Source organism: Equus quagga, chromosome 3, assembly GCF_021613505.1.
Source record: "Equus quagga isolate Etosha38 chromosome 3, UCLA_HA_Equagga_1.0, whole genome shotgun sequence".
Taxonomy (NCBI): Eukaryota; Metazoa; Chordata; class Mammalia; order Perissodactyla; family Equidae; genus Equus; species Equus quagga.
In genome coordinates, this window is record NC_060269.1 from 154,077,313 (window position 1) to 154,104,213 (window position 26,901).

Consider the following 26,901-nt stretch of genomic DNA (forward strand, 5'->3'; position numbering starts at 1 on the left):
GCTGGACCTAAGACCTAATTGATTCCTGGACTCTTGTCATATGCTGAGCTGTTATTATGTCAAATTCTTATTTCTTGATAAGTAAAATATTATAAATTATTGTTTCATTTCTGAAAGCCCATTTCATACCAAATGTCAAAAATTGAACTCAGAAATCAGTGAAAATAAATTACAAATATTTGCTTTTACAAACACTTATTAGGTAAAATCAGACAATGTTAAATGTCACTTTGGGGTCTAATTTTCTGATCTGCTAGACTGACTGAGCTATCTCGATATAGAAATCTAAGGATGGGACTGTGTATATCTTTGTGCAGCAAGATCAATCTTTACTTAAAAACCCTTTGCTGTGAAAAAACAGAAGCTGCAAAAACTTAAAATACAACTTAATGAATTAATATAAAGAGGACATCTATGTAACTACCACTTACATTGCCAACACCTCAAAATTTCCTTCTTAATTAAAGCCTTCTCCCTGCTCAAAGGTATCCTGACTTTTTGTGTCAGCCACTTCCCACTTTCTAATCATGGGCATTTCGTGTGTTCCAAAGGTGTTTTGGGCAGAGATGATTTGTCCGCCACACCAGGGTCTGTCCTTCCCTTCTGAGGCACACGATCAGACTACATGGCTCAGTCTCTGCAGTTAGGTGTGACCAAGTGACGGGTTCCCGTTAGTGGGTTGTGCTGTCAGGTGGTGTGTGCCATTTCCTGGGTAGACCCAAAGACTCCAACTCGCTACCTAGCTGGCCTCTTTTCTTCCCTCCACTTGGAACCTGAAATGTTTCCTTTCCTACCCTGCAAATGATAACAGCGTCCTAGAGGATTGTGGAACACCATGCCAGAAGGAACCTGGGTCCCAGAGTGACTTCATGAAACTAATGCACCACCAGCTGAGACCACTCGCCTCAGAACATGAGAAAGAAATAAACTACTTTTTCTTCTTTCTTCTGTTGTATTGTTGGGTCTTTTATGACTGTAAGCTTAGCTTTTTACCCTAACTCATGCACCTTTAAACTAGATTCAGAATTGGATTCATCCGACTTAACTGGTGCCATGTATAGGATTATGCATATGATTAAGCACATATTTATTAGAATATGTCTCTTTGTTTTAAGTACCAATAGAAATCAAATAACATTTTCCAGTACACATTTATCCAAATTCTGTTTTATTTTAACTTTATAGAGCTTAGAGGTGAATATAGTGTTTTCCAGTAAAATAAAAACATTTTTACAGACATTACAAATTAATACAAGTTTGAGACGCATAAAGGTAAATATCCAGCTCATTAATGTGGAAGTCTTTGCGATTTCAAGGACAGATAACAAAAACTAAGTGAGAAAATGGATCTGTTTTGATTATATTCATTCTAGTCAAGAGTATATGGATAAACATTTTGTATTATTTTTATTTCTATCAAATAAAATCCTTATGTCCAGTCACTTAGCAAACTCTGCCAGGTGTTAGATTTGCATTCCCACTACCCTAATTCAGGCCTTCATTTTTTCTCTTTTGGATTTTTGCAGTAGTTTGATTGCTGTTTGCCTTCACTTTAGTGCCACTTTGGTCCTGCCTTTGCACCATTGCTAGAATTAGCTCAGCTCTTGTGCTTGCTTCTGCAAGATTTATCTACAGAAACATTCCCACGTATTCCTACAGGGTGACCTGGCCCCTGCCTGCCCTTTTTAGTCTTACATCCTACCACATTCTCTCTCGTACTTCATGCCCCTTTCACATTTGACTGTAACTTCCAGACATGGGACATTTTCCAACTTCATCATCTACTTTTTCTCTCCTTCACTCAGAATGCTGAGTGGTGAAATCAGCATTTTACGGGGCTCTGCTCAAATGCAGTGATAGTTCTCGCATTACAAGAGTGCCTTATTGCAAGTAAACTGCATTTGATTTATTTGCAACTCCACTTGTGGAACTTACTGTGAAGTAGTTTTTGGGTATTTGTATAATGCTTGAACTCTTGGTATGTTTTGAGCTCTTTGAAGGGTAAGGAGTTATCTTTGCTCTCACAGGTGGGCTCATGTGTATTCAACTCGTACTGTTTTGTAAGAGCTTTCTACAGACATAAATATATGAAGGATTTTACTGTTTTAATATATATGTTGTAAATGTTTTCCTCAACATTTTTAGGGGGTCTTTTCTACTAAAAAGGTATTTTTTAAAAAAAGAAAAAACAACCAAAAACATGAAGTCCGTAAAAAAAAATTTTTTTTTTGCATACACAAACGTAGTGAAAGGATTCAGATATACATTGTTTTCTTAGTTCAGGCTTTTTCTTCTTAGTTGAGCCCTCTTCCCTTATTGCTAACCCACGTTAACAGCTTAGTATGTGCCTCTTATATTTCTGTTCATTTGTTTCCGTGATTATAATTTCCACGATTATAATTATAGCTTGTGTGTGCATGCACACTGTGTGGCTGTGCTTTGCCATCCAGATGAGATTGACTGAGGCCTTTGTTGCAACTGTATCACGTTTGAGCTTCCTCTTCACTCAGTCCTGCTTCCCAATAGCACCCCCGGTAAATTTCCTGCAGGCGAAGCTCAGTCTGGTTCCAAGGGAACCTGATCTGCTTCAGTTGGTGCCAGGAGTAGTCTGAGAAAGCTTACAAGGCGTTTTGGAGTTTGGTCACCCTCAGGCAGGCTGGCACTGATGACTTCATTGCAAGTTGTAGGTGGAATGTGAGTGGCAGCAGTGCAGTGAAAACCTTCACTAGAGTTGGCTGGTCTAGCATACCAGTGGAAGCAACTGCCCAGGCTGCTGGGACAGTCCTCATTTGAAAAGTACAAAGCAGTGGGAAACAATGCAATTGGTGGCTGTGGGTGGGAATAATAGATCCTTTGGAGAAGGACAAAGGCTGAGGGTGATTAATTAGCAATTAAAGGCTAAATGTGATAGATTACTAGAGGGCTTCCTTGGTAGCCCTATAAAGAGACCACCTGCAACCACAGGCCCAGTGCCTAGTGCCGTCCTAAGACTTGTAGAGCTCCAGAGAAGGTTGAATTCTCAGACCTGGCAGGTGTGCTGCCTCAGGGTCAGGGCCTTGCTCAGGAAGAGCACCCAAACCCTGAGATATGGGTTGGGGACATCTGGATTAGTGCATTCACTTCCTCAATCCCAGATACCTCTGGGACCTGCAGAAGTGGCTACTCTTCTCTGTTAAAGGCCAGTGCATCACCCCCCTCCCACCCCCCAGCTTGAAGGCAATGCAAGAGGTTTCTGTCTTGAAAAGTAATGCATGCTCTTTCAGGAACTGCCACCCCCTTCCCTCCTGGCCCTTAAGTCACAACATAACCTGGTCAAGAGGTACTGGGCCTGTTAAAGGAGTGTATGAGACATAGGTCAGTCAGGGAACAGAAACTGTATAATTTGAACAGAGAAAGTTTAAAGCATTATTTGCTAGTAATGAGATTAATTACTAAGGAATAAAGAGAACTCTAAAGAACATGGTAAATGCACGTGGAGCAGCTACCCGAAGTAGAGGGCCAAAGGAAGGAACAAAATTGGTATGACTTGGCCAGTTGACTTTCACTAACCTCTGTCATCTGCTGTGTTAGTACAGACACCTTGGGCTCTTTAATGGAGTAACCACGGGGCTGGGGTGGAGGCTGTGTGGGCACAACAGCATGCTGCTTTCACTCACCAGGGCTGATCTAGCTGTTGCCTCTGCTGAATGTCTAACCTTCCAACAACAGACCAAATGCTGAGTCCCCAGTAGTACCATCCTTTGAGGAGAACAATCAGTCACTTGGTGGCAAGCTGAAAGTGCTGAACTCGTTGTGCCCCCAAAGGTGCCGTGATTCATCTTGACTGGAATTGACACATATTCCAGGCATGGGTTTGCCTTTGCTGTTTGCAGAGCCTCAGTGAGCTCCATTATCCAAGGCTCACAGAGCATTTGATCCACTGATGCAGAATCCGCATAGCATCACATTGGATGTAGGGACCCACTTTCCAGCAAAGGAGCTGCAGTGGGCACATGATTGTGGGACCCACCAGGTTCCCTCACAGCCACACACCAAAAACACCAGCCTGATAGAGTGGTGGAATGGCCTGTAGCAGGCAGAGCTCAAGTGCCAGCTTGGAGATGACACCCTGCAATGATGAAGCAGTAATCTCCAGGGTGCGGTGTGTACTGTACATCAGTGACTATTACAGGGTGCATTGTCCCCCATTATATGTAATTAAGGGGTCTGGGAACCAAAAGGTGGAAGTGGGAGTGGCCCTGGTTACCATCACTCCCAGTGCTGCACTCAGTAAATTTGTTTCTCTCCCCTCATACTTCTGGGTTCTGCAGGTTTAGTCTTGACTCCCAGAGGTGAAACCCACCAGGGACACAGGAAGAGTACCATTCAGTTTCAAGCTATGGCTGCTGCCCAGTCATTTCAAGTTCGTTATGCCAACAGACGGGCAAACAAGGAATGTAATCTCCATCCCGCTAGAGATGACTTCTTGGTCATCAGGAGAAGTTAGGGCTGCTGTTACATAATGGGGCCAGGGAAGCATATACTTGGCACCTAGGTGATGGTTGGTCACCTCTCAGTCCCCTGCCTAAATTTGATGGCCAGTGCAACAGCCATGGCCTGAGAAGGGCCTGGTGATTAGGGGCTTATACCTCTCAGGGATGATGGTTTGGGTCACTCAATCAGGTAGACTACCTAGACTAGCAGAGGTGCCAAGCCAGGGTGAGGTGACCTTAGAATGGGTGCTGGAGGAGAGAAATAAGTATCATTTGCAACTTTGAGACCAGCTGCAGCAACAAGGAGATGCAGTTTATCCCATTAACCTTCCTTGTGAAAGTTTCCCCCAGGAAGAGGCCCACCAGAATCCTGAAGGAGTCGCTCCCAGAATGTATGTGAAGAAAGTGGCTGTGAACAGTCCAGTGTAGTGAATGGTAGTGTAGGACTGTAGTGAACACCGTGGATGCCTGGACCCCCTGTGTTTATGCTAAACGATTCAGTGCCCCAGCTGCTGAGACTGTTGCTGGCTGGCTGCTCACACCACAGCCCCTCTTAGTGATTGCCACAGCTGCAAAGAGGTTTTTTTTTGCCCACGGGCACACCCCTTTCCCAGGAGCAAACAATCCAATGACTGGTTGGTGCTGGGGTATAAAGGCCCAGCTCCCTTGATCCAACGGGGGACAACTCTGCATGGCCATGCCAGATCCAGAGCAGGCCTTTCTAGTCACTGCACCTTCGCCCAGTGCTCCTTCATTCCTGACAGACGCTGATCCTGAAAGCACTCCCCAAAAACCTTTCTGAATGCAGGCCTTCATCTCAGAATTGGCCTCCCGGGGACCAGACCTGTGCCAGTGTATGTATATAACATACTCATAAATGTACATCAGTGGAGAGATTTGATCATTGTTTTAAAAAATGAGATCATGTTTTCACAGATTTCTGCATCTTCAAGTCAACTGATAACTCAAAGTCATTCTTTTTAATGACTATGTGCTTGCTTCATGATGTGGAAGTTACATAATTTATTCCTCGACTTCCCTCGTGATGAGTGTCTACTTTTCTTTCAGTCCTTTGCTATGAAGCAATACTGGCATAAACATTTTGGTTAAAACTTATTTGCTGTTGCATATATTTCTATGAAACAGATAACTAGGAGGGAGGTTGGTTGGTTAGATGATTTATATATTTATATCTCTGTTTTTATTGAGGTAGCATACACACATACACATAAAGCACATATATACTGAATTATAGCTCAAAATTTCACAGTCTGAACACCCTTGTAACCTTCACCCAGATCAAGAAACAGAACAGTAGTAGTACCTTCGAGGCCCATCTCAGCTCCCTTTGGGTCCATCCTTTTCTTCCCAACTCCCAAGGGTGATACATGTATTTTTAATTTTAGTAAGTGTTGACAGTTTGCTTTCCAAAAAGATTCTAACTGTTCACATTTGTACCAGCAATGCATGACAGTACTTCTTCTCTTCCATCTTCAATTATGTTTAATTCACTGACTACTAGTGAGTTTGAGTATTATATCATGTTTATTTGCTTTTTGGATTTGCTGTTTTGTGTATTGCCTCTGCCTATCTTTTGCTCATTTTTCTCTTGAATTGTTTGTCTTTATTGGTCAACGTATAAGAAATTGTTGTATAATACAGTTGTTAACCCTTTGTCATTTTTGTTCCAAACAGTTTTCCCATGTATTATTTTCTTTCAGAAGTGGTGCTAGGGCCAGCGCTGGTGGCCCAGTGGTTAAGTTTAGCGTGCTTCGTTTTGGTAGCCTGGGTTCAGTTCCCAGGTGCAGACTTATGCCACTCATCAGTCAGTGGCCATGCTGTGGTGGTGGCTCACGTACAAAAAGAGGAAGATTGTTAGCTCAGGGCAAATCTTCCTCAGCAAAAAAGAAAATGAAGAAGAAGCAGTGCTAATGTACTATCCTTATTTATTAATCTGTCCTTTTCTACTGAATTGAGATACCATCTGTGTTGTATATTAAAGTATCGTAAGTCCTGCAGTCAGTTTCTGGGTTGTCTGTTCTGTTCTAGAGATCTTTTTGTCTGATCCTATACAAATATCATGTGGATTTGATTATAGTGGCTTTATAATGTGTTCTGATAATCTGGCAAGGCAATCTTCTTTTATTTATTGTTTTAACTTAACTGTCTTGTCTATTTTCAGATGTTTAGTATTTCATATGTACTTTGAAATTATTTTTCAATTAAAAGAGCCCTGTAGCATCTCTGATTGGAATTGCATTAAATTTATATTTGGAAGAATTAAACATTTTATGCTTGGGCTGATGCTGTGTCTTTCCATCAGCATTGATGTTGTTTTATGCCATTTCATAAGATACTAAGTTTTCATCGAGTGCCTTGTGCCTTTCTTGTTAAATTTATCCTAAGTATAACTTTTTCTATTGTAAGTGAAAGATTTCCCCCCATTTGTGTTTTTCGGTTGTTGCTGTAGAGGGAACGTGTATCACAGTGGTTATGAGCAGACTCCTCAGTCATGTCTCTGGAGTTGAATCCAGGTTCCATCACTTACTTTTCAGCCCAGGATTATTAAAATTAAATTTAAATCAAAAGTTTGTGTTAATGATATTTTACTAAATCTCTGTTCCATTGCTATAGTGTTCAGTCTAAGAATTTCTTCAAACCTTTAATACTTGCAACGTTCTGTAAAATGTTGACCTTGGGTTTTTGGACTCAAGTATTCAAATGCAAATACTAGGTAACAATTTTTAATAAACATTTCACGATTACATAGATCTGTCTATAGTAAGTTTGGAGATACTGTACATAAATGTTTATTACAATGCTAATATGCATTTTGGTTGTGATTTTATTACATTGTTTTAAGCAAGTAAATAATGAGTAAATAGCATGATTGTAGAGGCTGTTTCCAATGTTTAATTATATGACTTAGATTTCAATATTTCTTTAATGCCTCATTTCTTTTTGTGTTTTTAAAAGCTGCAGAAGTGGTAAAAAAGTCCAGTGTTAAGAATTCAGTAGTACTTAAAGATGGGAAGAATCAATCACTGGGAAAAAAGGTAAATCATTCCAAATATGAATAATTCTAGACAGATAACCTTCACTCATTCAACATACTTATTAAGTGTCTACTGTATGCTAGATGTTATGGACACAACGGTTAAAAACAAAGTTCTTCTTCTCCAGGAGCTTATAGTTTAATTTGTATGAGGGGAAGGGGAAGACAGAGAAGTACAATAGATCTCTGCAATACGGTGTATTAAGTGCCATGATGGAAGTCAGTCCCAAGTGCTTTGGGAATGGTAGGAGAGACATCTACCCACTTTTTGTGCTGTTTCATTTTGCTTTTTCTGGGTGGTGGGGAGAGAAGTCTGGGATGTCTTTTTGAAGTATGAAAAGTATATCTGAGTTGAGATCTACAGGATGATTAGGAGATGGTCAGCCTAAAGATCCCCACCTTTAGAGGGTAGGGAAAGGACTTTGAGAACATTTTTCAGGTTAAAGGAAGAGAGCTTGGAACTTTGAAGGAGTGGAAATAAAGAGAAGTTTACAAAGTAGGGGATATAAATTTCACAATGGATGAGTTACATGGTTTGGGCTTGAAGGAAGAGATGAGAAGAGGTCTTATCAACAAAGACCTTGTATATGAAACAGTGGTGGAGGCAGCATAGTGGTTAAGAGAATGGATTGTGGAGCAAACTACATGTGTTCAAATCACAGTCTAACTTCCTCTAATCTAAACTCCCTGTAGTAAAATGGGGATGATAGGACTGCTGCTTGGTTGATGGGATGATGGTTTGCCCCTGAAGTGGAGGGAGGGGCATTTTCGACAGAGAAGGGACTGTGCAGCCCTTTGTAAGTAAATTCTTTCAGCAGTGTTCAAATTGTGCTCCTTGGATCCCTAAGGCAGAGGTCTTCAAACCTTGTTGCTCCCTTTCTCTCAAAAGAATTTTGAAAAGCCATGCATCTTCTGACATTTTAAGTTGACATTTATAATATTTGCTGCAAATTTTAAAAGTTTCATAGGACATCATTTCTGGTGTATTGATAATGTTGACATTTTTAAAACTATCATATCATCATTTAGGATATATCCACTAAAATCTAAATGCTGTACTCTGGCACCTTGATATCCATAATCATCCCTTTAAAAAAACTTTAGCAGCATATTTTTGAACAATCTGAATTTTTATATGTTCATTTTTCTCCTTGAACTCCTTTTCTTGTATATTCCTCCACAGAATTTTTACTGTAATATAATTTTATGCTTTAGTCTTTTCTTGAAGACCATATGATATTTCTCTGCAATGAAAATGAGTATAAATTTAAAATTTCTATGACCATATGACCAACTGTTAAAACATTTTCTTTCAAAATTATTTTTAAAGTACTATTAGTGTATAATTGTTCAAAACAGCATAAATATCATAAAATCTGAAAAATAAACATTCAAAATAAAATTTTATTGTAAATGAATCCCATAGTTCATCATGTCAAATGGATAGGCATGCTTTTTTCCCGTTGGTTGGTTTGTGAATCTATGAATGAGTATTGCGCATTGCTAGATCAAGATAGGAAGAGGATTGCTGCTGAGCCATATTTTTTTTTTAATTTTTAGTAGATAGATTAACATATCAAATAGTTGTGGTGATTTCATTTTCTCTATAAATGGTCTTTACTTGGAAGTTGTAAATTATTATTCTTCACTCTTACGCACATCTGCAACATATTCCCGTCCATGGCATCTCATTACATGCACAATTTCAATACAGGGGTGTGGCTGGAGACTTTGTTGAACTCCTGCCTATCCCAGCTCATGATTCACATATGCACTCCTACCTGGGTTGAGAAAAATCACTGCTCTAGAAGACGCTATATAATTTCATTAGAAAGTTTATTCTAGATGATATGAAGCTGTGTTCCTACTTTACCTTAGATGAGTTTTATCAGAAATTAGTTTGGTTTATATATCTGTTTTATGAATCCATATTCTAATGAAATATTTTCCATTTTTTGATAGAATCTTAGTTCTTTTACAAGCCAGACATCAAGAGCTTCTGTCAAACTCTCTCCTCAGTCTTCCAGTATCAGACTCACAGATCAGCTGTCTACTGACCAAAAACAGAAGGACATCAACTTGTTGGCTCCTTCCAGTTGTTTAATTCCACAGTGTAACCAAGAGGCTTCAGTTCTACAGAAACTAGAACATAAAAGAAAATATTCCCTAAAAGAAAATATAAATAATGAAAATAAGGGAAGCGTGAATCTTAAAAGAAAACATATTACATACAATAATTCATCAGAGAAAACAAGTAAACATATGGCATTGGAAGAAGATGCTGATGAGGTTGGACTCTACCTAAATTCTGGGAACTCAAGAGCATTCAAAAACCATTTTTGTGATATTAGGTATTTGGATGATTTGGAGAAAAGCCAGCTGATTGAAATGCTCAAACAGGCAGTAGCCTTGGCACTAACTCTGATATATAAGGATGGTTCAACCCAGCTAAGAGCTGACCAGGTTAGTAAACAGTGTTGGTTTTTGTTTGTTTGTTTTGGGGTTTTTTGGCACCATAAAAGAAATCCATTTTCTTAGTGTCTGATTTTGATAGGAGAACTAGAAATAAGATTTTGAGCCTCCCCTTCTCCCTTAGTGGCAAGTGATTGATAATGCATAGTTCTCATCTGTTTTTTAAGAAACTGCCAAAATGTTTTCCAGAGTGATTGTACCATTTTATATTCCACCAGCAATATACAAGGGTTCCAAATTCTCCACCTCCTTGTTAATACTTGTTGTTGTCTGTCTTTTTTATTTTAGCCATTCTAGTGGGTGTGAAGTGGTACTTCACTGTGGTTTTAAATTGCGTTTCCCTAATAACTAATGACATTGAGTATCTTCTCATGTACTTGTTGACCATTTGTGTGTCTTCTTTAGGGAAATATATATTCAAATCTTCTGCTCATTTTTTGATTGGGTTGTTTGTTTTCAGTTGCTTTATCTTGGATCTGTAAGGGTTCTTTATGTATTCTGATACAAGTCTGTTGTCAGATATATGATTTGCAATTCTCCAAATCTGTGGCTTGTTTTTTCAATTTCTTGATGGTGTATTTTGAAGCAGAAAAATTTTTTAATTTGATGAACTCCGGTTTATCAGATTTTTTCTTTTATTTCCTGTGCTTTTGTTGTTGTATTTAAGAATGCTGTGCCTATCCCAGGTCATGAAGATTTACTCCTGTTTTCTTCTAAGTTTATAGTTTTAGCTCTTACATTTAAATCCATTTTGACTTAGTTTTGTGTATGGTGTGAGATAAAAACATAAATCTACCCTTTTGCATGGGGATTTCTAGTTTTCCCAGTATTATTTGTTGAAAAGACTCTTCTTTCTCTGTTGAATTTCCTGGCACTTTTACTGGAAATCAATTGACTATAAATGTAAGAGTTTATTTCTGGACATTCAATTCTGTCCATTCATCCATATGTTTTTCCTTATGACAGTACCATGCTGTCTTGATTACTTTATCTTTGAAGTAAGTTTTGAAATCAGGGAGTGTGAATCTTCCAGCTTTGTTTCTCTTTTTCAGTATTGTTTTGGGTAGTCTCGTTGCTTTGCGTTTCCATATAAAGTTTAGAATCAGTTTGTCAACTTCTGCAAACATCCAGCTGGAATTTGATACAAACTGTATTGAATCTATAGATTAATTTTGGGAGTTTTGCCACTGTAACAGTATTCAGTTTTCTGATCCATGGACAGGGGGTATCCTTTCATTTATTTAAAACTTCAATTTTTTTTAGCAGTTTTGTAGTTTTCAGTGTAGTATACAAATCTTCCTTTTTTTGAAAGACATTTTTGCTGACTAAAAAATTGTAAGTTGGTAGTTTTTTTCTTTCAGTAATTTAAAGATGTTACTCCACTGTTTTGTAACTTACCTTGTTTCCCACAAGAAATCTGCTGTCATCCATTTCTATGTTTCTATCTAGGTAGTATGCAGCCCCCCCATCTCCCCTACCCTGGCTTCTTTCAAGGTTTTCTTTTTATCACTGGTTTTAAGCAATTTCATTATGATGTGATTTGGCATAGTTTTCTTCATGTTTCTTGTACTTAGAGTTTATTGATCTTCTTGGTTCTATAGAATAACTTGGGAGAGTTGGCATTCTTATTATTTTGAGTTTTGTAGCCTTTGAGCATGGTATGTCTCTGTTATTTAGGTCTTCTCTGATTTCTTTCTTCAGTATTTTGTAGTTTTCAGTATACAGATCCTATAGATATTTTGTTGATTTCTAAGTATTTCATTTTTTGGAATAGTTATTATAAAGAGTAATTTCTTTTTCTTTAAAGTTCATTTTTATATGTTTATTGCTAGTGTATAGAAATACAGTTGAGATTTTTGTTTTGGTCTTGTATCCTGTAACCTTGCTAAACTCGTGTATTACTTCCAGGAGTTCTTTTTTGTAGGTTCCTCTGAGTTTTCTATGCAGACATTCGTGGTATCTGTAAATAGGGACAGTATAATTCTTCCTTTCTGATTTATATGCCTTTATTTCTTTTTCCTATTGTATTACACTGGCTAAGACTTCCATTATGATGTTAAATAGAGAGGAGACCAGATTTGGAGAGTAAGATCATGAGTTTGGCTTTTGGCCTTGATTGTCACAAAAAGAGTTGTTTGTTTACAAATTTACAAGTTTTCTCTTTTCTCTCTGCTTAATTATAAAACATGACATATTTTTCTTAAATAAACACATTGTCTATGTTTAATATTGAAACTTTATTTTATTGTGTATTCACAGGCTCTAGTTTCCCCTGTTAAAGGAATTGTGATGTTACTACAGAGCCACGCAGAAGGCAGCAGTGGTCCTCTGGATGCCTCAGCCTCTTACTGTGTTCTCGAGGAAGGCTTCACACCCAGTGATCAGTTTATCTACATAAAAACAGAGCTCTCTTGTATTTGGAGCCAGGAACAGGAGGCACATAGTCAATTTGCCAGGTTCGACATCTTCACTCATTACCTTAAATCTTACTTACATGCCTGCTTTGTCCTAATTTAAAGTTTCTGAAGCTCCAATTTTATTATGTAAACTTTTACAAGTTTTGTATGGGCACATGAAAATAAAATGGATCTAAATGACAGAAACCTCTACAAACATTGGCTCTCTCCCCCTCAAAGAGCTTCTGGCATGGAGGTTTCATCCTTTTGTGGGAGCCTGCTCCAGAATTTGAATCAACATCTCAATGAAAGTTGGTGAGGAAAACATCATCCCCAGGCCTGAAAACCCAGAGTCACTGCTAGAGTCCCAGATGATTTTCCTCATCACACTCGTTCACTCACTCACTGCATTAGAAAATGAATTTATCACTGTCTTCAAACAGTAAACTGTCCTCAATACCACCAAGATATTATGAATTTCAAAGCTTCATGTCTGTGAACATAAACAAGACGTGTCTCACTTGGACGTGCCCTCTTAGAATCTTAGAATAGGCAGGGATGCCCCTTCTCAATCCTGAAAAGTCCTATTGTAGGTTGGAGCCTGTGCCTCTTGTCACTCTTTCTTTGCACATGCTGTCAGCCCCGTTGAAGTTTCTGCCTTGGGTGGGGGCATCCACTTCCTGTCCGCCCAGCCCTCTGAGTTCAGGTCAATTAGTGCCCCGAGATTGCTCCTTAAAGCCGCTGCCCTGAAGAGGAGTTCAAGGAGGCTCAAGGATAGAAGGTGGGGAGCCTGGCCCTTCCTGTCTAATACAGTCTCAGTAGGCCTTGATGAGTTTTCGGTAACTGTTGTGTGGGTCCCAGGCTATTGATAGTGATGCTCTCAGCTAGGAACTCCTGAGGCACTTGCCAGGGGATGTATTACTGGTAGTGAGCCCCCACAGACGTTTCCCCCACAGGGGCCAAAGCTGTGGCTGGACTAGCCTTTGTGGTTCTTATTATGATCACAGGACACACTTCAGCAAAAAACGTCAGGCAACTTAGAGACTATAAGATTTATTATTCATCGGTCCTGGAGCATACCCAGCATGCCCGAGGGCCACACAGCGAGGTCTTCAGTAGACAGAGACAGAGCATTGACCTAGGGCTCTGCTTTTATTAGGATCTGAGGGTGGGGTGCGTAGGGTTTCAAGGGTTCAGTCTTTATTGGCTAGTTTAAAGCATAAGAGAGGGAATTAGGACATGGTAAGGGAGAAGCATGGTCACTCTAGTGGTCAGTTATCTGGATCACCCAGGGCCTTCTGAGGAGGGACCTTCATGGGTGGGGAAGACCTAGATCCTTATCTGCTTGGTTTGCTAATAGCTGTGTCATACAGCTGGCAACATGTCTACCCAAGATGGATGTCTTTTGAAATGGTTGCCTCAGCAATCAAAAGCTTAATGTCAAGTACTTACACTACAGTAACTTTGATGAGAACAGGACAGTGTTTGACTAATATAGCATTCTGCTCCCAAGAAACCCATAAGCTTCCTTTTACATAGTTTTCTTTTGAAAGAACAATTCGGCAGGTCTATCCTATGGAAGATCTCTGTGAGAGTAGATCCCTAATATTTGGACAGCCTTTTCTGAATTCTGGATTTATATATCCTACTCGACATCTGCTTGGACATCTAGTAGTCACTTCAGCCTTAACATGTGCATCTGCCAGAGTCCCAGATTATTTTCCTCATCACACTTGTTCACTCACTGCATTAGAAAATGAAGTTATCACTGCCTTCAAACAGGAAACTGTCCTCAATACCACCAAGATATTATGAATTTCAAAGCTTCTATCTTCCCTGCAACTTGCCTTCTACAGCCTTTGTTGTCTTAGTTAGTGTCACCGTTAGCCCTCCATGAGCTCAGTCCGTTATCTTTAATTTCTCTCTCTTTTTCTGTATACTTCCTCTCAGCTCTTAGTGAATCCCATTGGTTCTGCCTTCAAAATACAGGTAGATTCTGACCTACTCTCATCCCCTCTGCTGCTGCCTTTCCTCTGCAGGCCTTTACCTCCTGACTGAATTGTGGCAAGGAGCCTCCCACGTCCACCTGCCCCTTCTGTCTGTTTTTAGCACAGCACCCACAGAGGTCCTGTTCAAACGTAAATCAGATCACCTCACTCCCCTGCTCAAAACCTCTAAAAGCTCCTGCTTTGCTCTGAAGGAAAGCCAAAGTTCCTACAGTGGCCCTGCAGGTCTACGTACCCAACCCCTCTGCTGCTTCTTGGTCCTCTTCTCCTCTTTCCCCACTCTCACTGCTGTTCCCGAATGTGGGGAGCATGCCGCTACCCCAGGGCCTTGTACCAGCTGTTCCCTCTCCTGCAGTATTCTTCCAGATATCTGTGTGATTCACCACCTCATTCCTTTGTGTTTCTCTTTAAACAAAGAAAAGCAAATTATGAAAATACAAAGTAGAGAGAATGGTATAATGAGCCCCATATACGCATCCATCCAGACCAAACAGTTATCAAAGGTTTTTCCGTACTTCCTTTATCTGTCCCTTTTTGAGGGGAAGGGTGGGGAGCTGGGATTAAATCCCAAACATGTCCTTTTACCTCACTTGTCTCAGGAGTTAGCTCTAAAAAACAGGTTTTTTTTGTTTGTTTGTTTTACATAGCCACAATGCCATTCTCAAAATTAACAGATGTTATACCCAGGCCAAATTTTAAAAATGTCCTTCTACACTTGATCTACTGGGATCAGGACCAACAAGGTCCACATGTGACATTTGGAGATCATGTCTCTTCTGCCTCTTCTAATATGAGCATCCTCCGACCCTTCACCCCATCTTGCAGAAGGTCCCACCTTCTGGACATACCTGTTTCCTCATTGTGGCAATCTTTAACTGGTTTTCCTTTTCTCCATATTTTCTGTAAAGTGGAGTTTAGTTCTACAAGCTTGATTATTCAAGTCCAACTTTTTTTACAAGAAAACTTCTCTCAGTGGTGCCATATGTTTCTTCAAACCATCTGTGATGCAGTTGGTGGCCAGATTTAGTAAATAAAACTACAAGATGTTAAATTTGAGTTTCAGATAAACAACTAATTTTTAGTATATCTCAAATATTACATGAGACATTCTTACACTAAAAGGAAAAATCTCCAAAAAATATTTACATTTTTTCAGATAAAAATTATTCACTGTTTTTCTGAATTTCAAGTTTAACTGGGTGTCCTGTATTCTATCTGGCTACCTTTATGATGCAATTGTGTTGTCCCAATACCATGATGCTGAGATAGAGCCGTGGGTCAGGTGGTGGCAGCACGATCCCGCCTTTGTAAACTTCCCCAGCAGACTTTCCCCTGTGGTTTGTCTATCGATGAGGGTCATTGGAATCACTTTTAAATTATGACTTGAGGATGATGATTTTTCTAACTATCATTTATTCCACATTTATTGGCTAAAATTTTCTGTATAGAACTTTCCTTCATTAACTAGGCTTTTTGTTCTCCTTGTCATTCAAGTCTTTACGTAGGTATTACCCTATCAGTAAGGCCGTGCCTGACCACCCTGTATAAAACTGTACCCCATCCCAACAGCACACATGTTCCCTATCTCCTTTCCCTGCTCCATAGTTCTCTGCAATACCACCATTATCATTCTCTCTTACTTGCTTGTTTTGTTTACTGTACATCTACCCCAAAACTCTCTGGAGGCAGGGATTTTTATATCTCCACAGCCAAGAACAGTGCCAGAGAGCGTGTGCTTAATAAATATTTATTCAATATTATTACTCAATGAATGAGTATTGAGGTTTAATTTTTATAAGTTCCAGGACAATTATATGAAGACATTGACTCAAATACCATAAAATTGGAAGTAATAATCCCAATTCTATGATAGTATCTTTGAGATTCAAAATGAATTTAAATCATATTTAAATTAATAGACACATACATAATTTTTTTACACAAAACATATTTAACAACATTTGTTAAATACCCATGCAAGGTCTTTTCACATACATGCTCTCTTTTCATTTTAACATTAACTGTGTATATTAGGTGTTATTAGTTCCATTTTATATGTGAGGAAACTGAGACTCAGAGAGATAGAGATAGAGAGGTAGTCATAGGTCATCCTTGAGATTTCAGCACAAGCCTCCTTTTTTAATACTCAAGTCTAGTTTTTTTATACCATAGCTGCCTTTTTGTTTTGTAATTGGGACATAATTGACTTATATAACTGACTTATAAAACACAGTGTTTTAGCCACTTTGTCTTACAAGATATTCTTTTTGTGGTCTTATCAAGATAGAAGCATCTCTTCTTAGTGGGAGATATTGTGGTTATTAGATGACCTCATTAAGGACTCCTGGGTTCCCAGCATACAAGAGCATCACAGTGGAAGGAACTCCAGTTGTCTCCAGTTCTTCTCCCTTGCAAACTTTCATCCCCCTTCCCCTTCTCTCCTCCTGTACACCCTCTCCCAAATCCAGTAGAGCCAAGACCTGAAGCTGTGCAACAGTTGGCACTTTGCCCTCCCTAGCATCCTGGCCCCTCTCTTCAAGGGAAGCCAAGCTAAAATCATACAAGAAAATGAAAAAAGCCTAAAAAGATCTTGTCTCTGGAGCAAGCCAAGCAAAATCTAACTATATGTTGACTTAGTGTGCAGACCTATTTGGGCTCCTAGTTTCTTTCTTCCTTGGCCGTTTCCAAAGACCCTCATTAATGTGTTAATAAATTGTTACTGTAGTAGGAGATTTATAGCTTGGGCCTTGGCAGCAGTGAGATAGGGTCTCAGACCTCAGCTTTGCCACTTAGCAGTTGTGTAACACTGGGAAAATTGTTTAACCTCTCTGAGCCTCAGTTTTCTTATCTGTAAAGTGGATCTAGTGCCTGCCTAATACGATTGTGATGAGGATTCAATGCAATACTCCTTGTGAAGTGTTTAGCATGGGATCTGCTCCTGGGGAGTGTTTAATAAGTGTTAACTACTATGAATCCCATATTCATGGATCATGATGTAATGGGGAGAGCAAACTTTCAAAGTAAATTACACTATAGCAAGTGTGGTCCTGGCTGTAGCAGATGTGTGGACAGGAAGGAGGAGAAGGAACATAGCAGAGGAACAAAGCCCTGCCTGCGATCCAGGCAGACCCTCCTGAAAATAGCGCTTGAGCCGTTTTCAGGAATTGTGGGAGGAGAATTTTAGGCAAGAATACAGCATGTGCAGTGGCTCTGGAGTGTGAGGGGACGTTGCACAGTGTGGTGACAGAGGAAAGAGTATTCAGTGTGAGCCAAGGATAGAATGTTGGGAGGGAGTGCTGGGAGAGCAGGCTGGAGAGTTGTGTTAGGGCTGGCTGTAAAGAGCCCAAAATGTGTATGGTCTGCTCAGGAATTTGGGTCTTAGTCTGTAGGTAATGGGGCTTTGCCCAGGGATTGGCTCTGAACAGCTGTGTGACCTTGGATTTGTTACTTAGCCTCTCTGTGTCTCAGCTTCATAATCTGTAAAGTGCAGATAATAAGTAATACCAACCTCACAGGATTTTTGAATTAATCTATGTAAAGCTCTTAGAAGAATGTCTGCAACGAAGTACTATTTAAGTGATAGCTGTTGGTGGAGTAGCGATAATTTTTTTCCAAGATGGAAAGTCCTAAATTAATGTCTAAATCAGTGAATTTCCTTTCATCTTCTAGGGATGTGCTGTTTCAAATACTGAAATGTAAATGTCCTGTTATTTGTTTTAATGCAAAGGATTTTGTGAGAACAGTGCTACAGTTTTTTGGTGATGATGGCAGTTGGAAGCATGGTAAGTTATAGCTGGTTGGCTGAAAGTACAGGAGGCCCCGGACTTGGGACTGGCTCCTGAAGCGGGGACGGTCTTCTGGGGCTGAGCCCTTAACCTGCATTGTGTGCCGTAACTTCAGGTAGGTAGTGTCAGAATTGAATTGAATTCTTGGACACCCAGCTGAAGTCTGCAGAGAACTGGAGTTGGCGGTGTGGAAAACCCACACATGTGGTGTCAGAGGTGGTGTCAGAAAACACAACAGAGTACCCATCACCCAGTTTCAACAATTATCAACTTATGTCCAGTCTTCTTTCCTGTATAACTCCTCACATTTCCAAACCCTCATCCCCTGGATTATTTTGTAGCCAATCCCAAGCATCATATGATTAATCTGTAAATATTTCAATTATATGACTAACATATGAGGATTTCACTTTTTGTGTGTGTGAGGAAGATTAGCTGTGAGCTAACATCCATGCCAATTTTCCTCTGCTTTGCATATGGGATGCTGCCACAGCATGGCTTGATGAGTGTGTGTAGGTCCATTCCCAGGATCTGAACCTGCAAATCCCGGGCTGCCAAAGCAAAGTGTGCAAACTTAACCACTATGCCACTGGGCCGGCCCCTGAGGATTTCATTTTTAAGATGATACCATCATCATCTCCCCCTCAAATTAACAATAATCTTTTTTTTTTCCTTAAAGATTGGCACCTGAGCTAACAACTGTTGCCAGTCTTCTTTTTTTTCTTCCTGCTTTATCTCCCCAAACCCCACTGTACATAGTTGTATATCTTAGTTGCAGGTCCTTCTAGTTGTGGCATGTGGGATGCCGCCTCAACGTGGCCTGACGAGTGGTGCCATGTCTGCGCCCAGGATCCGAACCAGCGAAACCCTGGGCCGCCACGGCAGAGCACGCGAACTTAACCACTCGGCCACAGGGCTGGCCCCTCCATCTTCTTTTTTACTTAAGGCATTATCTGTTGCATTTATTTGCTTTTGTGTGTTGCCAGTTTAATTTTTATTTCTGAAATGGCTTTTTAATTTCCCTTTCCTGAATTCTTCCATTTCTTTATTCATTTTTCTTTTTCTAAGTCACCTAATTTCTAAGTATTTCTAATTCTGGTTTATTTATTTTTCATGGCTTTTATTATTTTCTTAATGTTTCTTAGCTCATTTTAAATCTATTTTGTTGGCATTTCTTTTTAAACTACTGGCACTTTCTCCCCAGTGTGGAGTTTGTCCTAGCAGGCTTCAGTTTGTTAGTCACAAGAGTTTATAGGGACCAGCCCCCAGACCATTCCAGTGCTGTCAGACCTTCCCCAAGGATTTTCAAAAATATACTTTAAGAACCCTTAATTTTGGGCCATCAGAGCTTTGAAAAGGCAAATAGAGTGGAATAGTCCTACTGGGTCAGTTAGCATTGCTAGACAGTGCTATATGAAGTCATGAATAGTTGACTTGAGTGGCACGCAGCCAGAATGACTGCCGACTTTGTCTCGCCAAACTCTCCAAAGTTCCAAATCTACCAGTGTAAGAGACTCCCTAGTCATCAAACAAAGAAGTCATGATACTGACTGTTAGTAAATATAAATCTCTTAGACTAGTATAATTAAAAGATGCCAAAAAATATAATATTTAGTGTGATGTGAGCTAAGACTACAGTTTTGTTTAAAGGCAAACTCGTTACTTTTGTATAGCACAATTCAAAATGTTAAAGTAACTTGAAGGCCGGCCCCACGGCCGAGTAGTTAAGTTCACGCGCTCCACTTCGGCGGCCCAGGGTTTCGCTGGTTTGGATCCTGGGCACGGATATGGCACCGCTCATCATGCCACAACTAGAAGGACCCACAACTAAAAATATGCAACTATGTAGCAGGGGGCTTTGGGGAGAAAAAGGAAAAAAAATAAAATCCTAAAAAAGGTAACTTGAAAAAACAATCACATAGAATTCAGATTTATCTCTTAATTTATGAGCCCCTCTTTATCCATTTATAACTCCCCCTTCATATCTAAAACACTCTGATACTAAAATTTATCTATTTAGCAAATATCATTTTTATTTTTTAAAAAGCACCTTCACATATGTCTCACAGATACTTATAGTAATCTTTTCTCCCAGTTTTCAGATGAGAAAACTAACACTTAAGGGGCAAAGTGACCTCCCTGGCTCACAGGGTGGTCTGGTGCCCTGGTTCTTTTCACACATCGTGATGCAGCACATCTAGTTGTCTCACAGGATTTTCCTCACATCAGGGTAAATGCCCAAAACATCAAGCGTCTTTTCCCTCGCACACACTGCCCAGCCTCCCCAGAACTCAATGACGAGGATGCCATTTGCTCAGGCAGCTTCTCATCACTCTTGCTTCTACTCACAAGACTTGGATTCCTGAACGTCCCAATGCGAGGCGAGGTCAAAGCTGGCCTAGGAACGTAGACCAGTGAGAGACTGGAGGAGGGGAGGACTTGGAAAGAGTGGATTCATTGACATATGTGATTGAAAAGCCAGATGGGGGAGAGGTGCATGGGGCAGTGAGAGGCTTGGGAGCAGGGAGGGGAAGAGAAAGGTGGGGAAGAGGAGACAAGAAGTGTAGCTGAGGATTCTGACTTTGATCCCTTTTAACATTTTTGAGAGATCCAAATTCCAAGTTAGTTTGGAGTCTCCACCCCTTTTTGACTGTTTGGGATCCATTCCCCATGGAGATTGGCCATGTGGGACCTGGGGGGAGGCTGCTCTTATCAAAGATTCGAAATTCTTTAGGAATGACAGAGCATCACTTTGATACTTAGCTGTGTAATTTGAGAGGATGGTAACACTATTATTATTAATTTGAACTTGAGAACCTTGTAAAAGCAGGGAAAAGTACAATTATTCATTTTTCTTAGAATGATTAAAGGACCTTTTTCTTGTTAGTTGCTGACTTTGTAGGGCTAGATCCCAGAATCGCTGCATGGCTTATAGATCCTAGTGATGCTGCTCCCTCTTTTGAAGATTTAGTGGCAAAATACTTTGAAAACTCCATCACAGTTAAAGTGAGCAGCACATATGGAAATTCCTCAAGAAATATTGTGGTGAGTTGTTTTAAGATAAGGTTTTGTCAACCTTAATGTAACCCTAATTTTTCTCTAGAAACTTTCTGGTTCATAGACAGTCCAATAGTAAAGAATATTGCTGACATTCATTTTTACTTATTCAGCGCAAATGCTTTTTACTCTGACATTTCTGGAGGAAGATATTCAATAAGGATGGGTAATTTCTCTTCCTTCGTGAAACTGTTCCTGGGAAATCCCATTCACAGTGTGATCCTTCTAAATGGGTTCTCTGGTGTCAGAAAGTCAGCTGCTCCATGAGTGGAGAGCTGCTTGTTTATAAATTCTTAATGCTGATGATATGGCTGCTGTGACAGAGGGCCTGGGTTGGCCACTCCTCAGTCCACATGCGGAGACTTGTAGAAGCTGCTCCAGGTATGTCTCTCTGAGCCCCTCTTCTGAAGATGCCCCCGATTGTTAAGAACCACTGTCCGGAGAAGCAAGGGTGCTTGCAGCTTTGGAATCCTGCCTGGAGCTCAGTGAAACGGAGACTTGACATGGCCACATGGCAGGCTCCAGAGGAGGTGTCCCAGTGGGAGCAGCGTGGGCCACATGGGGCCACTCTGTTCAGGCTTCCTAGTTGTAAATTAACAGCTACACCTTAAAAGCACAAGTCAAAGAATATGCAGAGTACTGAGGGGGCACGGAGGAACAGGTGGCTCTGGGAGTATACTCAGTGTGAAGTACTGACCAGGAGATGTTGTCGTCCTGCATTTTATCCTACAGACCTTCTGTGAGCGAAGGTTCTGTGTCAGTGGCTTGGGTTTGAGAGTACAGAAACTTGCTTTCCCTTAATTTAAAAAGAGTTCTGTCAGAGGAATATGGGGCAGCTCACAGACTCAGAGAAGAAGCAGAACCAGGCCTTGGGAAGTCAGGAGCCAGGCGGCTCTGGGGACCCACAGAGCGGGAGCCCACAGGGCCTGGGGTGAGAAGTGAGCCATGACCTTTTGATCCGTGTGTCACTTTTTTCAAGATTAAAAGTTCCAGCGCTTCAGATGTTTTGTTTCCCTCACTGTGTCACATGTCTGCCCTTGGCACGTAGGGCAGGACGTGGAGAATAGAAGTCCTACCCAGATTCCATGTTGTGGGGAGGGAACTTCCCCAAACGGAAGCTGAGATATTACTGAAAGAAGGAGTTGTCCATCTCAGTGTTATCAGTCCCAGTTTACAGATAAGTAAACCAAGGTGCAGGCCACGGTTCACACTTTGGATTTCTGACTCTAAAGTCCAATTTCTTTCTAGTATACACGTGTATGAGTTAGGGATGGGAGTGGCTGCAAGGAACAAAACGCCAACCACACAGGGTGTGTTTGTCCCTTACGAGAAGCTGCTGGCCCTCACCCCGGCTGGAGCAGCTGCTCACAGTGCTGTCGGACTCTTCCATTCAGCCACTCCCTTCGTGCCATTGCCTTACGGTTCCAGCAAAGCTTCATCCTAGGGCCCTCGTCCACACTCCAGTCATCAAAAAGGCAGCCTCGGGTAAATTTCCACTTGTGTCTTATTGGTCAGAAATGTCTCTTGTGGAGGCATGCAATACAGGAGTGGGTGGAAGACGGAAGTTGGGCCCACTAATCTATAGGATCTGCCAGCTGTGCTTCTTTGAACAACTGGTATGAATTGTTCAGGAAAATGAAAGAGTATTCGGGATAGAGCAAGTAGCGTGGAAACAGTAGGGAATCACAGGAGAATGTGGCTCTTCTGAGGGAAGCAGCAAGACCTCACATGGTGAGAAGGAAGATGACTGTGGGGAAGGAAGAGGAGACACAGCAGGGCCTATGCCCGAAGGGTCTGAGCCTGCTGGGAAGACTGATCTTGTCCTGAGGAAGCTTCGGAGTTGGAGAACTGTTTAAAGTGGGAGTCGCTCAGCCAGCTTTGTTGTTTAGAAAGCTCGTTCAGGCAGCACTGCGGCAATCTGCCAGGCAGCAGCTGAGAAATTTACATGGATGTGCTCATGATGCCTCTGGACTAGTTGTTCACAGAAGAGCCAAGACCAGGAATGACTAGAAAACACATGCCAGGGTATGTGCAGCCAGCCTTTGGCTCATTGTGGGGAATTTTCTCTAACTTGAGGCCTTCAGCAGAAAAGCTGAGTCTGACTGGCCTAGAGTCTGGAGAGTCATTTGGTGGAGCAAGGTGTTCAATGGGAGAAGCTGGGGCTCTGGGTCAGTGGAGGGAGAATTAGACTGAGCGTTGGGGGCTGCAGCTCATCCAATCACCCTATTTATCAGTTCAACACAGACCCTGTTTGTCCACTTCCAGGGCATCTGTGTGTGTCATCTAGGGCGAGGATGGACGGTGAGTGTGGAATGTGCAGTGTGGCTCCTCAGCTTGCTCATGGTGGGTGGAGGCTGTAGGAGTAGAGAGGTCAGGTCCATGTCCTCCTGTCTCTACTACTGTGTAGGCTTTGCATGTGGGGCATTTTGCATCTTTGTGGTTCATTTCCTGTAAAATAAGAAAAAACTGGGTTGGAGAGAAAGTGTGAGGTGACAAGTAGCTTGCATTTGCCCAATAAGATGCACGTTCTGTACCATGGGAACTCGTCTACTTGAGGCAATTGGTGACGCTGCCAGATGCATCATATCTGCCATGGAAAGACTTGTGCAACATAGCTGGTAAATATTTTTGTGAATTTTGTCACTTCCTAGATTGTGACAAACATTGCCACCAAGTTTGCCTAATTTTTAATTCTTTTGATCTTTTAAAGAATCAGAATGTGTGTGCGAACCTGAGGATACTCTACAGACTTACGATGGGCCTTTGTTCTCAGTTGAAGGCAAGGCATTTTATTATAACTTCCGGTTAGCAGGCACTCTTGCTCACTGTTTGTCCAAGAGCTGTCTTTCATTCACACCCATACTCACAGGAAGCAGTACCTGCAGTGTCTTTGAATGTGCAGGAAATGAAACATTGAGTTCTAAGGCCACCTTAAGCTGCACATCACTCATAAAAGGGTAGTCCAGATGACAAGACCTGAAGTTTTAAAAATGTTTTCTATAGGCTGAAAACAATTGCAATATTTTTTAAAAGCCTCCAATTCAAATGGAATATTTTTAATGCTGCAGTTAACATAAAAGCGGAGAGTTTATTTTACTTAATAGTGAAATGGACACAGCTCCACTCAATCAGAGTTTCATTGGGAAGCAGAGGGCATTCACAGGAATCATTGAGCAGAGATGAATGAAGGGACTGTGTACTGAGGCAAGAGCAGGGGCAAGGGAGCCAGCTGGGGATGGAGAAGCCTCCAAGGACAGGTACTGGCTAGAAGCTTTTCAACCCCTAAGCTTGAAGGGCAAGCTGTTACTAGGACCCTGGGAGAGCAATGGCGGCAGGGGGCTCCTGGTCAGGAGTCAGGCACCAGAAGCTGTGGCTGCAGGTGGAGAACTGCGGTCAGCAGTACACTGTGGGCTGGTGGGCAGGGGCCAGGTGGGAGAGAGGAAACCCACTTCTTTCTCCTTCTACCAGCCCCAAATTGGCAAAACCAGCCTGAGTGCAGAGAAGGAGTCCAGGTGAGGTGGCCTGGAGGGCATTAGCCCTTCCTCGAGAGTGAAGAGCAAGGCAGAGAATGGCTCTGGAGGGGCAGGTTGAGAATGTGAGGGCATAAAGGAAGAACAGATGAGGCTGAAGACTCTCTCAGGTAGCAGCAGGAAAGAATAAAAGAGATGGAAACTGATAAAGAGCTTGGAAGATGCTCTGAATAAATGGAGAGCTGTTTCATGCTCCTGGAGGTGATGACCTAATATAAAGATTTCACTTCTTCCCGCATTACTCTATAAAGTCAATGCAGAATCAATGAAAATTCTAGTTAAACTTTTGGAAATTCAGTAAACTATTCTGAAATTAAAATGGAAGACTAAAAGTCTACAAATACCTAAATCAGACTTAAAAATGAGAAAGATTAAAGAATATTGGGAGTGGGACTTGTCCTACCTGATATTTCTAAATATCTCTACCAGGTCTGGGTAATAAAATTGGATACTTGAAGGAAATAGTTCTATTAGGGAGGAGGACGGAGCAGAGGAGTGGCTATTGGATAAGAAACCAACCATGTCTTCTATAGTAGTTGCCTTAATTCTAGCTCAAGGAAATTAAGTAGGCTTTTCAGTGAAATGCAGATAAAAATAATAATTTAAAAGTAACATTGATATCTTTTCTTCCTATGAAACAGATTTATGGTTTGTGGCAACTATTTTGTACTTTGGAGCTTCCTCTGATACCAATTTTGGCAGGTAAGTTACCATAAAGATGATGTACAGTCATGTTTCTAGAGAATTCTTTACATTGTTGGGAATGACTGTTTCTCTCCTAACTTATTTTAGGGTGGGTAGTGTATCATGGGGGCACTGAAGAGGTGGCAAGCCATTTATTTTCCCTTTCTGTAGCGAAAGGGGTTGGACCCTATCACCTCTTGATCTAGAGGGACTAGAAGGTTCTGACATTTTGGTCATATGGGATCCCTCTGTACTGTCCAGTTCTGCCAGATGCCCTGGCCAAGGAGTGAGCACTGACCTGACTCCCAGGGTCCTCAGAACAGCAATGTGGGGGAGGATGGCTGTCTGGATGTTTTACATGTCACTGCCGTCCCTGGTCCTGGTATACTGTCCTTTAACCTTTTCCTCTTTGTGAGAACTCCTAGAAGAACTGTTGCAGGGCTCTCCTCTGCCTTCACCTCTGTATCCCTCTCTCTCCCGCTCTGCCCAGGTCCTGCTGGGTCCCTAGGAGATCAGAGCCTTGACCAGTGCCCTGCAGCCGAGCTGGTGGAGGGGCAACTCTATCCAGAGTGTGGCTGACCGGTGCTTGTCCCCAGGCCCACTGCCACCATTGCTGGGCTCAAATACTGGCCCTAATGGTCACTTCACTGAGGTCGGCTCGCAGCAGGTGCTGTCATTATTGTCCTTATCAGGGAGTGAGGCTCACTCCTTGCACTTGAGTCTTTCACAGAAATGATTCATTGATGCAGCACAAACATTATCTGCTTTGGTTTTTGAATCACAGTAATGGAAAGCCACAACATTCAGGTGAACAAAGACGAAATGGAGAGGACTTCAGCAGTTCTTGGGGTATGTTATTATTTCAGACCATTTGTACTTGTTAGCTCTCTCCTAGGATAGGGTGGGTATAAAGGTCGGAAAAGGCCTTTCTGAGTTCTTCCAGTGGTAGTTCTAGAGTGACTTCCCCTCTCTTCCCTTCCTCGTTTGCCCCAGACTGATGCTGCCACTGTTCCTCCTGTCTCTGACTCCTGCAGGGGAGTACCATGCATTGAAAAGATTTAAACAGGCATTATATCTGGTTGTTCCTCCATGTAGATGTGTGCATGGTTTAATGGATCCTCAGTGTCCTCCTCAAAGGTTCTTCTTGCAAGGACATTGCCCCCTGTAGTTTGGTGAGGGGAATTCATGCGTTTCTTGGATTCTTTAAAAAAGTAAAAACAAAACTTTCCAATTGTGAAAAAGGAAAAATACAGAGGTTTGGATAAAGATGCATGAAAACATGCATTAAAATGTTCTACTTAAGTTACTTTAAAGGAAACTTCGGTATAACCATCACCTTGGTCAAAGCATAGAAATTCCAGAAGCCCGATGTGCCCTCTTCCTATCAGAACCCTCTTCCTGCTGCCAAAAGTAACCCCTCTCCTGACTTTTGTCCTCATTATGT

The 26,901-nt window shown here is 41.3% G+C and overlaps 1 protein-coding gene across 8 annotated transcripts in view; it reads left to right on the forward strand.

Moving 5' to 3' along the window:
* POLN (DNA polymerase nu) overlaps positions 1–26,901 on the forward strand; it is a 171,590-nt gene that overhangs the window by 15,636 nt on the left and 129,053 nt on the right. For all 8 annotated transcript variants that reach the window (XR_006888000.1, XR_006888001.1, XM_046657041.1 and 5 more), the window contains exons 4-11: positions 7,449–7,528; positions 9,490–9,990; positions 12,259–12,455; positions 18,071–18,183; positions 21,074–21,231; positions 23,954–24,022; positions 25,415–25,475; positions 26,242–26,306. Coding sequence is in view for 6 of the 8 variants with exons in the window: in XM_046657041.1 (XP_046512997.1) it covers positions 7,449–7,528; positions 9,490–9,990; positions 12,259–12,455; positions 18,071–18,183; positions 21,074–21,231; positions 23,954–24,022; positions 25,415–25,475; positions 26,242–26,306 (1,244 nt within the window). In the remaining 2 variants the exon portion in view is untranslated. The remainder of the gene's footprint in view (positions 1–7,448; positions 7,529–9,489; positions 9,991–12,258; positions 12,456–18,070; positions 18,184–21,073; positions 21,232–23,953; positions 24,023–25,414; positions 25,476–26,241; positions 26,307–26,901) is intronic.